Below are 13902 nucleotides of genomic sequence, written 5' to 3'. Positions count from 1 at the left end.
GCCCTACACTGTCCAGGGGAAAGATCCCGGAGCCAGAGCCCAGAGAGGACCGGGGGTGGCCAGGTCGCCTCCCAGAGCCTGGTTTCCACACCTGCAAAGCAGAGCTGGCCTGTGACACGAGAGAGAGCCCCCGGGGCCCCTCCGCACCCACCTGCACCCAGCGGCTGTCTTCCGCCCGCACAGCTCTACAACGAGGAGATCCTCGACCTCTTCGACAGCGCCCGCGACCCTGACGCCCGCCACCGCAGGTCCAACATCAAGATCCACGAGGATGCCAACGGCGGCATCTACACCACGGGCGTCACCGCCCGCCTCGTCAGCTCCCAGGAGGAGGTGAGCATCTGAGGAGCCGCCCGGGTGCTGGGGGCTGGGGGCTGGGGGCCGGGGCCGGGCTTTGCAGCCAGCTGGTCCTCACATCCGCACTCCCCAGCTGATCCAGTGCCTGAAGCAGGGCGCCCTGTCGCGCACCACGGCCAGCACCCAGATGAACGTGCAGAGCTCCCGCTCCCACGCCATCTTCACCATCCACGTGTGCCAGATGCGGCTGTGCACCCGGCCCGACCTGGTGAGGAGCCCGCGGCGGCGTGTCGGAGGGCGGGGTGGGGACGGAGCCTGCTGGCTTGCGGACCTTTCTTTTTCTCGGGCGGGGAGAACCGGCACGTGCACGCAGTCAGATGCGCTGTGTGTGTGAGCCCCCCAGCCATGCTGCACCCCGAATCCCGAGGGCAGGGGCTGAGAGCAGAGGAGCCCAAGGCGGGCGGGGGCCGGGAGTCACACGCCTGCTTCCTTGCAGGTGAACGAGGCCGTGACCGGGCTTCCCGACGGCACCGCTCCCTCGGGCGAGTATGAGACACTCACCGCCAAGTTTCACTTTGTGGACCTGGCCGGCTCAGAGCGGCTGAAGCGGACGGGGGCCACAGGCGAGCGGGCCAAGGAGGGCATCTCGATCAACTGTGGCCTGGTAGGCACGCGGCGGCCAGCCCGGCTCAGCCTCAGACCCTCCCCAGGCCCCCCTCGGGCCGGCTACTGGCCGGAGCCCCGTATGTCACTGCTGTTGGGCCTCTGGACCTTCCCCCTCCCCCTGTCCCCGACTGCCTGACGTCACCAACCATCACACATCTGCCTTTAAACCCTCAGGGAGCCTGAGGGCTGCTGGGGTCAGCGAGCCGCTGGTCCCACCCCCCTCCCTCCCTGGGTGCTCTCGAGCCAGCGCCGCCTGTGGTCTCCCGCAGCTGGCCTTGGGCAACGTGATCAGCGCCTTGGGGGACCAGAGCAAGAAAGTGGTGCACGTGCCCTACAGGGACTCCAAGCTCACCCGGCTCCTCCAGGACTCACTGGGCGGCAATAGGTACCTGCCCACCACCCCAGGGAGGGGCAGGGGTGAAGGCGCAGGGGCCCACTGGTGGGAGGGTTGGAGGCAGAAGGCCCAGTGGACAAGGGGCCCTCCCGCCCCTGTGGGCCGCAGGCCTCGAGGTGCCCGTCGGCCACTACGGTCAGACCCAGCTTTCTCATCTGCACAGCAGGGAGGGATAGTCCTAAAGGAGGTGCTAGAGCCCAAAGGGGAAAATAGACGGGGGCGCTAAGGACACACACAGGGCCATGATTTCGGCGATGACACATCACGGCCTCCCTCGCTGTGGTCGCCACTGTTGGAGTGGAAACCTGGGCCAGGTAGTCCGGATCCCCACGTCCCAGGTTCTGCCCAGGCCCTTAGGGCTTCCAGGCGGGAGCGGGATCTGCTCTGAAGTGATGCTCCTGGGCCGGCCATGCCCTCGTCCCTCACTCCCCACCCCACTCCCCCATGCTCCCCAGCCAGACCATCATGATCGCCTGCGTGAGCCCCTCCGACCGGGACTTCATGGAGACGCTCAACACGCTCAAATACGCCAACCGAGCCCGCAACATCAAGAACAAGGTGGTGGTGAACCAGGACAAGACCAGCCAGCAGATCAGCGCGCTGCGGGCCGAGATTGCGCGCCTGCAGATGGAGCTGATGGAGTACAAGGCGGTGAGCGGCCCCACCCGGCCTCCCCGCGCCCTGGGCATCGCCACGTGCCAGCCGCGGCGCCCAGTGCCAGGCTCACCTGGTGGGTGACCTGCGCGTACGAAGTCGGAGCCCTCGGGGCTTAGAATATAAGGGAAGGGGGCGCACACCCCTGCTTGCATAGACCTCATGTGTAGGGCAGACGCTCTGCTGGGGTTTCCCGTCTGCTGAATATGCCGTGTTGGACCAGGTAAGACTCTAGGCTGCGGCACAGAGTGAGCAGAGTGGATGGGGACCACGTGAGTGGTCCAGCGTGCCTGGGGGATGCTGCAGGAGAGGGTTGGCCCTCCTTGCTCAGGTGGTCAGGGAGGGCCTCATGGAGGAGGGGACCTTTTATGTGGATCTTGAGGAATGAATGAGACACCAGCAAAAGGAAGTGGAGCGGGTGTCCTAGGATGGCAACAAGCCACGTGCAAAGGAACAGAGACAGGAAAAACGAGTGCCTTCGGGGGTGCGTCCCATTCTGTGCGACTAAGGCAAAAGTCGCCAGCTGTGGCCCCTGGCCCGAACCTAGCACACAAGTGGGTTTTGGTTTGACTCGCCCTTTGCTTTAAAAGAATGCAACGTAGTTGTCATGCTTTCTGAAAATCAGGGAGTTTCCGTTTTCCTTTAAAAATCTGAAGATGTGATGATCTGGCGCTGAGCTGGCTGGAGTGGCCCAAGTGGCTGCGCCTTGTAGACTGAGGGCGACTCTGTGCTCCAATCTCCACCCCTCCCTGTAGTCTCACACCCAGACTGCCGTCCTCCTTCGTGCCACCCACCGGGGCCCTTCGGGTTCCCACCCTCGGGTTCGTGTCTGGGGAGGCGGGAAGGTGAGCAGTAGAGAGGGAGGTGGAGTGAGAACACAGTGGCCTGCAGTGGCTGGTCACAAAATGTGGACTTTTTGTTGTCACTGGGGCCACGGCAGGTTTCTGAGCGCTGGGAGGTTGGCAGGGCCGCCTCGCCGAGGGAGGGGCCGGGGCGGGGGTGGCGGGGAAGAGTATCATCACCCCCCCCCCCCGCCCCTGACCCCTCGCCCCGCCCCTCCTCCCAGGGCAAGAGGGTGATCGGGGAGGATGGCGCCGAGGGCTACAGTGACCTGTTCCGGGAGAACGCGATGCTGCAGAAGGAGAACGGGGCCCTGCGCCTGCGGGTCAAGGCCATGCAGGAGGCCATCGACGCCATCAACAGCCGTGTCACACAGCTCATGAGCCAGGAGGCCAACCTGCTCCTGGCCAAGGCCGGTGAGTCAGGAGCACCAGGCTGGCTCCGGCGCGGGCAGGCTGGGCCCTCCGCCCCCCACCCAGCCTGGGACGTGGGGCGTGCAGGGCGGCGTTTTCTTTCTCTGAAAATGTGATCGTATGTACTGTCCTGTGACTCCCTTTCCACTTAGCATTATGCCGTAGGGATCTTTCTGTATATTTTTAAAAATTATTATTATTTTTGGCTGCGTTGGGTCTTCGTTGCTGCGCGCGGGCTTTCTCTAGTTGCGGCGAGCGGGGGCTAGGCTTCGTTGCAGTGCGTGGGCTTCTCATCGCGGTGGCTTCTTTTGTTGTGGAGCATGGGCTCTAGGCGCACGGGCTTCAGTAGTTGTGGCACGCGGGCTCAGCAGTTGTGGCTCGTGGGCTCTAGAGCGCAGGCTCCGTAGTTGTGGTGCACGGGCTTCATTGCTCTGTGGCATGTGGGATCTCCTCGGACCAGGGATCGAACCCGTGTCCCCTGCATTGGCAGGCGGATTCTTAACCACTGCGCCACCAGGGAAGTCCTGGGATCTTTCTGTATTAAAAACATACAAGCCTACTTAATGCTCTTCAGCTGCACAGTGTTCCATATGTGATGGCGACGAATAATTTATCATAACAGCCTCTATTGATGGATATTTGCCTGTTTCCAGTCTCGCCGTTAGCATCTGCGCCTGTGTGTCTCTGCGCCCACAGACAAGTCCCTCTTTGATAGATTCCTCCTTGAAAAAGGCCCTGTTGGAGGAGACAGTGATATAAGACCACCAGCTTGGAGCTAAGGTCCTTGCTGTACTTACTATCTTCACTGTTCTTCCTCCCTGCCACCCCCTCAGGAGACGGCAGCGAGGCCATCGGTGCTCTGATCCAGAACTACATCCGGGAGATTGAGGACCTGCGGTGAGTGAGCCCCTGCGCACCTGGGCGCCCTGGGGCCGAGGCAGTGCCGCTCACCCGCCCCCCACCCTCCCTTCCGCAGGACCAAGCTCCTGGAGAGCGAGGCCATGAACGAGTCCCTGCGTCGCAGCCTCTCTCGGGCCTCGACCCGGAGTCCCTACTCCCTGGGCGCGTCCCCGGTCGTCCCGACCGGCTCCATGGAGGATGCCGCTGAGGTCATCCGCCGAGCCAAGCAGGACCTGGAGAGGCTCAAGAAGAAGGAGGTCAGGCAGCGGAGAAAGAGGTGAGGGGAGGCTCCCCCCAGGACCCTGTGTCCAGCAGGGGCTGTGCGTACCCCGGGTGGCCTGGGGACTCAGTGGGCCGGTCTCATTTGTGGGCAGAAGCCTCCCGCCTTCCTCTGACGCTGGACTTTCCCCGAGGAGAGGGAGGGTGGAGTCCCCCCAGGGTTCATTCTGAGCTGGGGGCCAGGGAAGAGCAGTGGATCCCTGCAGAACCGGAGCCCAGCCCCATACAAGGCCCTAGAGACGAGGCACTCTTGCCCCCCCATCCCCCCGCCCCACCCACACACTGAAGGCAGGTCAGTACCCTAACCGGTCCACCCTTCACTCCTGGGCAGCCCAGAGAAGGAAGCCTTCAAAAAGAGGGCAAAACTCCAACAGGAGAACAGCGAGGAGACCGATGACAATGAGGCCGAGGAGGTGAGGGTCCCCCGCCCACCTCGGGCCGCCCCCATGTCCCTGCCGGGGTGCGGGTCGCCATGACGTCCTTGCGCCGGGGAGGGGCTCCTTATGCCTCGCGGTATCTGACTGGTCACCATGTGACGTCCATCCTTCAGCCCCTCTTCCCAGCTGGGGGATGGGGGCGGGAGGCTTCCATAGAGGGGCTCTGCCCAGGCTGTTGGGAGGCGTGGGTGGGAGGCCCCGCCAGCACCGCGCACCCCGCACTGCCCACCCTTCTGACGGCGCCTGGTGCCCAGGAGGACGAGGAGCCGGAGGAGAGCGGCCGTGAGGACGAGGACTCGGGCAGCGAGGAGAGCCTGGTGGACTCGGACTCCGACCCCGAGGACAAGGGTGCGTGCGTGCGTGCGTGCTCCTGGGTGGGGCTGCCCGGGGCGGGGCTGCCTGCCACGCAGGCGCAGAGAAACTGCTGCGGCAGCGGGTGTCCCGGCCGAACTGAGACGTGAAACCAGTAGTAGCAGAAACAACAGGGACACGATGGCAGCAGCCCGGGTGCCGGGCACTGAGGTGAGCTGTACCCTTCACGGGCCTGGCCTCTGCATCCTCACAACCACCCTGGACGGAGGTGTTAGGTCTCCTCCCTTTGTCACCACTGAAGAGCAAGCTCACGAGGGTTGGTGGCCTCCCCGTGTGGGAGATGCAGAGCTGGGCCTTGGACCTAGGTCTGGCTGGTCTGCAGCCCACTCCTCTAAACGGGACGTGTGTCCCTCAGCTCTGCTCCGACCCAGAGTCCTGCTGGCTGCTCTGGGTCCTCTCCCTCCAGCCCTGCTGGCTCCCAGGTCGTCCACGGCGAGTGGGCATCAGCCTCTGGGGCACAGCAGAGGTGGGTGGGACGCCTGGTCCCCCCACCCCCCAGCTCCCTGGCCCAGGCCCGCACTTCCCGGGCAGCTCTTTAAGGGTGTTGCCACCTGGCAGCACCTTCCCACCATGGGATGTGTCACTTCCTCTCGCCACTGGTCACTGAGTGGTCATGGCTGGCCAGGGGAAGGCCCGTCCCCTCCACCACGCCCCTGGCCCCCGGCCCCCGGTCCAGCCTGTCTCTGCCCCCACAGAGGTGAACTACCAGGCTGACCTGGCCGACCTGACCTGCGAGATCGAAATCAAGCAGAAGCTGATTGACGAGCTGGAGAACAGCCAGCGGCGGCTCCAGACGCTCAAGCACCAGTACGAGGAGAAGCTGATCCTGTTGCAGAACAAGATCCGGGACACGCAGCTGGAGCGGGACCGCGTGCTGCAGAACCTCAGTGAGGCCCCGCCCCACGAAGCCCCGCCCCCGCGAAGCGCCGCCCCGTACCCGCCACACACCCCCTCCCCGGGCCTCTCCCCGTCAGAAGGGCACCACCGGGTTACCTTGGCCTCTGGGCGGGGCATTCTGACCTTGGACTGTGTGCACTTAGACCCACAGTCAGAAAGTCCTTGTGTCCAACTCTGGTCCCTTTGTTGCGTTCTCAGTTTATCATTTCTATTATTTTTACCATCGCCTTAAGTATTAGAATCCTGTCTCCAGGCCCATGAAGGTGAACTCCCTCAGCCTTTCTTCCTGAATTTGCTCCTTGGGTGTCTCCTTTGATCGCATTTACAAGTCTGCTTCTCACAATGTTATCTTCCTTACATGGCTCTCAGCCCCTTCATCCCATGACTCACGCACTCATCCACTCGTTCGTTCACTTACTCAGCAAACATGCCTTGAGCGCGTCTTGCAGAGGGTCCTTGTTCTAGATGCTAGAGATTTTGGAACGCACGTTCTCGTGGGGAGAGACAGACGTAAATAAGATAAGTGGCAGATCCTATAGCATGTCAGGGGGTGATAAGTGTCATGGAAGAATGCAGCAGGGAAGGGGGCAAGGTGTGCTAGGGAGGGGGTGGGCGTATTGAGAAGGATGGTCGTGGGAGACTTTGCTGAGAAGCTGGCATCTGAGCAAAGACTTGAAGGAGGTGAGACAGTGCTGGAGAGAATGAGTGAGGAGAAGAGCATTGCAGGCAGAGGGAACAGAAGATACCAAGGTCCCGAGGCAGGCGTGTACCGGGCGTGTTGGTGGCATGACGAGGGCCCCGATGGCTGGAGCACGGTGAGAGGGGACACTAGAGTCAAGGAGATCAGAGGAGAAATGTCGGACCAGGTGTGTCAGTCATTTTAAGGATTTTTGTCTTATTCTCTGAGGGACATGGGAAGTGTGGGGTTTTAAGGGGTGTGATGTAATTTTTTTTTTTTTTTTTTTTTGCGGTACGCGGGCCTCTCACTGTTGTGGCCTCTCCCATTGCGGAGCACAGGCTCCGGACGCGCAGGCTCAGCGGCCATGGCTCACGGGCCCAGCCGCTCCGCGGCATGTGGGATCTTCCCGGACCGGGGCACGAACCCGCGTCCCCTGCATCGGCAGGCGGACTCTCAACCACTGCGCCACCAGGGAAGCCCTGTGATGTAAATTTTGAAAGCATTCTGGCAAGGTCGCTTTGGCTGCTGTGCAGGGAAGCAAAAGTGGAAGCTTGAGACCAGTTAGGAAACTCTTATAAAGGTCCTGGTGAGAGATGGTTTGGACAGAAGGAAGCGAGAAGTGGTCGTATTCCGGATCCATTTTGAAGGTGGAAATGAAAGCCTTTGTTGATTGGTTGGTGGGGGATTAAGAGAAGGGAGCCAAAGATGCCTCCAGGGAGGGAGCTTCTGGAAGGACGTGATGAGATACTGAGATGGGGAGGACTGCTGGGTGAGGGGGTGGAGGTCGAGGAGGTGGGTTTGCACCTGCTAGTTTGCCATGTCCCTTAGACGTTGGCAGTTCAGGTAGGAAAGGTCAAGGGTGGAGAACCAGGTCGCTCCTTCTCCCCGAGCCCACTCACTCTGTCTTCTCTTGCTAACTCTTCCCCGTCCCACTGGTCCCGGCCCTTTCCTCCAATCACGGGTCAGAACCGAGCCAGCGGGAGTGGTCCTCAGGCCCCTCGTGGCAAGCTGACGGGCAGGGGCTCAGAGATCTCAGGATGAAATCACCCCTTCGAGGTCCCTAGAATGCCCTTGGGTGTCTAGTCCGAGCCCCTCCTTGTTCACACGAAGGAACGGGCGGAGGAGGGTGTGACTCGCCCACGTCACGCGCCGACACGGGAGCCCAGGCTGCCCGGGTACTGGGGCCCAGGGACCTGCGCAGACCCTGCCCCGCTGCACGCAGGTACCATGGAGTGCTACACGGAGGAGAAGGCCAACAAGATCAAGGCGGACTATGAGAAGAGGCTGCGGGAGATGAACCGGGACCTGCAGAAGCTGCAGGCTGCGCAGAAGGAGCACGCGCGGCTGCTCAAGAACCAGTCTCGCTACGAGAGGGAGCTCAAGAAGCTGCAGGCCGAGGTGGCCGAGATGAAGAAGGCCAAGGTGGGGTCCGGGGCGGGGGCTGGGGCGGGCGGGGCGTGGCCAAGGTGGAGCGGGAGCGGGCCACAGTGGAAGTGGGGGCGTGGCCAAGGTGGGGCGGGGGCGGGGCCGAGATGAAGAAAGCCTAGGTAGAGGCGGGGCTGGGTGAGTGGGGGCGGGGCGGAGATGAAGGCGTCAAAAGGGGGCTGGGGGGCAGGGGTGTAGTTTCAGACCCACTTACCATGTTAAAAATAATCATTGCTGTCAGCGTGGCTGCTTGCCTTGACACACGATATTGCCTCTTTCAGCCCCATCCTGGTCCTGGACCCGGTCCTCTTAGTGCGTTGTCCAGGGTGAAAGCACCTTTACCCCCGGAGGGGCAGGAGAGGGTCCCCAGGGACCCCGCCCCTCACGCAGTGCACGTGAGGCCTCCCACCTGTGCCACATTTGCCTATACTCATAATAATAATAATTATGTAGTGATGATTGGATGTGGCTCTCCGCCAGTCCCCCAGCACCACGACCGCATTGGGTCCCGAGGTGGAGCTGGAGAAAGCAGCTCAGGTGTCACTGCCACTTCCTCGGAGAGTGACTCCCGCCTCCTGGGGCAGCGCTGGGATGCAGACTCAGTTCTCTGCCGCCACCCTTTTCCAGTTGCCGTCGTCCGGGGCGCTCAAGTCTGGCTCCTGCCCCCCCGTCCGGCTGGGTCCTCATTCCCTCCCGGGCCCGAAGATCCGTGCTGCCTTTACGTCCTCTGTCCCCTTGGCTGCCTGGTCCGCGTTCCTGCCCTGGCCCCAGCCCCGCATGTGCCCCAGCTCCCCGCAGCCTTGTGCCAGGCCCTGGGACGGGACCCCAGTGAGCTGCAGACAGCTGGCCTTGGGAACAGGTCCCACAGAGGGGACCACCCGGTGCCGTAGTAACTGCGTCCTCACCGCCCGACTGGGCTGGCGTTGACCGGTGTGCGGCGGAGAGAGATGATGCTGTGATGATGCAGATTCTGACAGGTGGACCCTCAGCCATCAGGCTAGCCACCTCCCCTAGGCAGGCTCTGTCCCCAGCCGCGCCTGGGCCACACATCCAGGGCCCATCAGCCTGTCCAGGGTGGAGAAGGGGCAGTCTCGCTCTGCTCAGACTGTCCATCCTGCGCTGGCCCCAGGGAGCTGGTTTGCCCCTGGGACCTCCACCAGCAGATGCTGATCCGGGCTGCAGGAGGAAGAGGGGGACTTGGGTTGGCGGGCGCCCTCTGGTGGTAGGAGGGAGGGACCAGGGCCTTGGTTGTCCCCATTTGGAGGCTGCACTGCACACTCTGCAGCTCCTGGAGCGTTCTGGGGGCTCTGCCTGCGTCCTAACTCTGTCTCCCTGGGGGCTCCCTGGCTAACACCTCTTGAGGCGGTCCTGGCTGGTGCCGGCCGGCCGTCATCTTAGCGGGAGGTGACTCTGCTGTAGATCCGTATGAGGGAGGAGCTTTCTACGGCTCTGAAGCCTGAAAAAATAATACAATAATGCCCAGGATCTGTGTGAAGGACAGAGGGTCCCTGCGTGTTCCCGGGTTTCAATCTCAGCTTGCTCAGCCCTTCAGCCGGGGGCCCCGCTCTGCTCGGCTAACTGTGCTCTTGTGGGCCTAGGAAAGAGGCTGAAAAGAGCACCCCTGGGCTGTCCCAGGGTGCCCAGCAGGGGCCCAGGGCTCCTGTCAGAAGCACCGAGGGCAGGCGTCAAGGATTCTAACCAGATGCCGCGAGAGCCAGTGCCCAAGGCCCTGCCACCACAGTTCAGGGGCAGGCCCTGCGGTTTACAGAGGTGTCCTGAGGAGAGGAGACACCCGGAGCAGTGCTGGCCTCAGGTGCTGTGCTGTGCTGCCTGGAACGTTCCCACCCGTTCTGAGACCACCACCCCTGTGGTGACCTCCCTGGGACTTGGCCACACAGGCAGAGTTGGACAGATGGACCTTTGTCCAGAAAGACATGTTCCTCCCCGGGAAGGCTCTGGCCCCGGCTCCATATGAGGGCCGCCGTCCCAGTGTGCATGCGGCTCCCTGTGGGTGGGGCTTGGGTCCGCTGTAGCTTCCCCCCGACACAGCCTGCCTTCTAGGCAGAAGCCAGCGCAGTCCTTCCAGCCTCCTTCCCGGGCCATTTCCTCTCTTAACTGTCCTCAGGGCAGGCTGGTGACATTCGTGGTGTGTCTGAGGCCTCGGTGGCAGAGGAGGGACAGCCCGCACCTGGTTCTCATGGCGCCGTCACATGGAAGGAGTCTGACCCCTGTGCACTTCACACTCTGTGCTCTGGGGCCAGGGGGGTGGGTGCTCGGCTCCCCATTGTGCCGGGTCCCCTCTGGCCTCCCAGATGATGCTCTCTGAGCCTTTGGCCGGCCCTCCGAGAGCTCGGCTCCAGGCTCTGTGCTTGGTCGCCGGCTCTGCTCTGACCTTGCCTGGTACCATCCCCACGGCCATGGTAAGAGCTGGATTTTGAAGCAAAGCGACCTGGGCCAGGAGTCCGGCCATCCCTTACTGCTTTTCTGACTTTAAGTCATTTTGTCTCTCTGAGGCTCCTTTCTTATTTATAAAATAGGAGTGATAATGCCTGTCGTGTTTGATCATCATGAGGACGGGGCTGGGCATGTAGTGTGGGCTCAGTAAATGATGCTGGTTTTTATCGCCGTCACCGTGAGAACCTGGCCTGGGAACGCACCCCGTCGGCAGCTCAGCTGCGGGTGGGAGAGAGGACGCTGCTCCGTCCAGGCAGGACCACTTGCCTCTAGCAACTTAGGCTGGTCCCAGAATGTCTGGGCACTGGCAGCGGCTCTGCGTGAGGGCCACCAGGGGCTGTGAGCAGAGCACTGGGGGCCGTGGCTGGACCCTGCAGAGTGGTCCCATCTGCACGGCTGGGCCGGCAGTAAGGCCGCTCCCTTCAGTAGGTTGCCCAGGTGGTGGGACACCTTCGACTCCTGTGGACAACGTGGGGCCAGACCCCCTGAGGCACTGCCACCTGGTGGCTTCCACCCCGGCCTGGCATCCTCCGAGCCAGCCCCTCCACGCAGGCCTCGGGCCTCCCCTCAACCCCCCCCACCCCCCGCCCCATCCCAGGTGGCCCTGATGAAGCAGATGCGGGAAGAGCAACACCGTCGGCGGCTGGCGGAGACCAAGAGGAACCGGGAGATCGCACAGCTCAAGAAGGAGCAGCGGCGGCAGGAGGTGAGGGCACCTCGAGGTTCCCCGGGCCCCCGGTCCCCCGCATGCCTGGCCACCCCTCCTGGCCACGCGGGCCTAAGCGGTGACGGTGGTGCTTCGAGGAGAGGCGCAGCCCTATGCGGGAGGGCAGGACGGCCACAGGAGCCCAGCCCGGTCCTTGTGGGCTTCCGAGCCAGGCCTCGAGCCCACCGCTGGGTAGGACCCTGCCCAGATCACCAACAGCTTCCAGCCCTCTGCTCCAGCCTCCTCACCCGTGGTGGGGAGAAGAGGCCGAGAGACGTGTCCTCGTGGAGAAAGAGACCCAAATGCTGGGTCCCCTTTACCGGCGAGTTTTAGCTGCACAAGGCGCTCACCTCCAGGGCCAGCCCGGGTGGAACGGGCTTAGGGCCCAGGTGTAGACCCCACCCTGTCCTCTCACCCACAGTTTCAGATCCGAGCTCTGGAGTCCCAGAAGCGGCAGCAGGAAATGGTCCTGAGGAGGAAAACCCAGGAGGTGAGCATGGCCCCTCCCCCACAGCCCCTGCCCTGCCCCCCTATCCTGAGAGCACCCCCCTGTGGCCCCGGCTCCCTCTGGCCACGTGCTGACTTGGGGTGGCCCCCGTGGGAGGGCCTTTCTCACCTAGAGTGCTGAGGCTGGGGGTGGGCTGCAGGCTCTGGTCCAGATGCCTGCCGCAGTGGCTAACTTTTCAAAAGGACAGGGAGCCTCTTTTGTGTCCATTTCACGTTGAAGACCCTTTGGACCTTTCTCAGTCCCAAACCCAGGCCAGGACGGAGCGGCCCTGCATTCTCCTTGCCCCGCGCCCCAACCTGGGCCTTTCCGCAGGCTGGGGGCACCCTGTCCACTGGGTCCTGCTCCTCTGGGCCCCCAGGTTTCTGCACTGAGGCGTCTGGCCAAGCCCATGTCGGAGCGGGTGGCGGGCCGAGTGGGACCAAAGTCGCCCGTGCTGGACTCGGGCGCCGAGGTGTCGGCCAGCACCACCTCGTCCGAGGCCGAGTCGGGGGCGCGCTCCGTCTCCACCATCGTGCGCCAGTGGGACCACAAGATCAGCCACTTCTTGGAGAACCACCCCATGCCCCCCGTGTCTGGCGCCCGCCCTGCCAGGTGAGGCGGCCGGGAGCACCTGGGGGAGGCAAGCGCCAGGGTCCCCTCGACCGTCGGCTGCAGCGGCTGAGGGTGGTCCTGCCCCCGCCCCTTTGCCTCTGCCCCCCTAGAAAGAAGTTCCAGAAGAAGGGGGCCGGCCAGAGCTTCAGCAAGGCCGCCAGGCTCAAGTGGCAGTCGCTGGAGCGGAGGATCGTCGACATCGTCATGCAGAGGATGGCCATCGCCAACCTGGAGGCTGACATGGAGCGGCTCATCAAGGTGCCCCCCAGCTCCGCCCCCCCGTCCCTCCTCCCTGCGGGCAGGGCCGCCGGGCCTGGGCAGCAGCCTGAGGCCTCCTTCCTCCCCCCAGAAAAGGGAGGAGCTGTCCCTCCTGCAGGAGGCCTTGAGGAGGAAGCGGGAGCGGCTGCAGGCCGAGAGCCCGGAGGAGGAGAAGGGTCTGCAGGAGCTGGCAGAGGAGATCGAGGTGCTGGCGGCCAACATCGACTACATCAACGACAGCATCGGCGACTGCCAGGCCACCATTGTGCAGCTGGAGGAGACCAAGGTGCCTGTGGGCGGGGCAGCGGGAGGGCGCCGGGGCCGGGGGCGGCAGCCCTGGTGACGCGGGCCCTCCGCCTCCCGGTCCAGGAGGAGCTGGACTCCACAGACACGTCGGTGGTCATCAGCTCCTGCTCCCTGGCCGAAGCCCGCCTCCTGCTAGACAACTTCCTCAAGGCGTCCATCGACAAGGTAGGCCGGCGGCGGGCAGACCCGGGACCCGCCCTTGAGGCGAAGCGTACAGCGCCCGGCAGCGCCTGGCAGCGTCCCTCACAGGCGCCGGCGAGCACCGAGGCTGCAAAGCGGGCTGACGGCTTGCTGCGCGCGCGGCTTTAACGAGATGACGGGGCCAGAGGCTTGGCGTGGCACCTGGCACACAGCAGGGCCTCCAGCGGGGGCGACCCTGACATCTGGTGCGAGCCCGTCCAGAGTAGGGCCGGGCCTGAGCCCGCGGAGGTGGAGGGGGCAGCGTGTGTGTGTGCGCGCACGCGCTTCCGGTGGGGCAACAGGAACAAACAGACATGCTCTGCCCAGGAGTGGGGTCAGTGGCATCGTGCAGGAACAGAAGGCATCCCTTGGCCTGTGTCGGTCCCCTGTCCCCTCTGCCCGACAGAGCGCTGGCCGTGGGGACTTCCTTCCCCTGGGGTCTGTGCCTGCGGGGCAGCTCGGGGAAGGGGCAGAGGGGCCTGGCCTCCTTGACCCCTCGCCCGCCCAGGGAGCTCTCGCAGCTCTGCTTTGCCACTTGGGAGCATGTTCCTCCGCCGGGGCTGCGGCGGCCAGCACCGCGGACAGGGGGCCTAAACAGCAGACCTCTGCTGCCCCCGGTCCTGGAGGCTGGGGTCAGAGATCGAGG

At 63.7% G+C, this 13902-nt stretch overlaps 1 protein-coding gene across 4 annotated transcripts in view; it reads left to right on the top strand.

Annotated features, from left to right (window-relative positions):
* The window catches only part of KIF21B (kinesin family member 21B), a 44440-nt gene that overhangs the window by 15558 nt on the left and 14980 nt on the right, over positions 1-13902 (top strand). For all 4 annotated transcript variants that reach the window (XR_010941512.1, XR_010941511.1, XM_067729857.1 and 1 more), the window contains exons 4-21: positions 184-333; positions 431-565; positions 794-961; positions 1233-1348; positions 1813-2008; positions 3078-3267; positions 4098-4161; positions 4241-4441; positions 4775-4856; positions 5135-5228; positions 5948-6139; positions 8051-8250; positions 11306-11413; positions 11835-11903; positions 12280-12512; positions 12623-12770; positions 12862-13056; positions 13140-13241. Coding sequence is in view for 2 of the 4 variants with exons in the window: in XM_067729857.1 (XP_067585958.1) it covers positions 184-333; positions 431-565; positions 794-961; positions 1233-1348; positions 1813-2008; positions 3078-3267; positions 4098-4161; positions 4241-4441; positions 4775-4856; positions 5135-5228; positions 5948-6139; positions 8051-8250; positions 11306-11413; positions 11835-11903; positions 12280-12512; positions 12623-12770; positions 12862-13056; positions 13140-13241 (2643 nt within the window). In the remaining 2 variants the exon portion in view is untranslated. The remainder of the gene's footprint in view (positions 1-183; positions 334-430; positions 566-793; positions 962-1232; positions 1349-1812; positions 2009-3077; positions 3268-4097; positions 4162-4240; positions 4442-4774; positions 4857-5134; positions 5229-5947; positions 6140-8050; positions 8251-11305; positions 11414-11834; positions 11904-12279; positions 12513-12622; positions 12771-12861; positions 13057-13139; positions 13242-13902) is intronic.

The sequence above is a fragment of the Pseudorca crassidens genome, chromosome 2, assembly GCF_039906515.1.
Source record: "Pseudorca crassidens isolate mPseCra1 chromosome 2, mPseCra1.hap1, whole genome shotgun sequence".
In the NCBI taxonomy this organism is placed as follows: domain Eukaryota; kingdom Metazoa; phylum Chordata; class Mammalia; order Artiodactyla; family Delphinidae; genus Pseudorca; species Pseudorca crassidens.
This window is presented reverse-complemented; position numbering and strand designations above follow the sequence as displayed.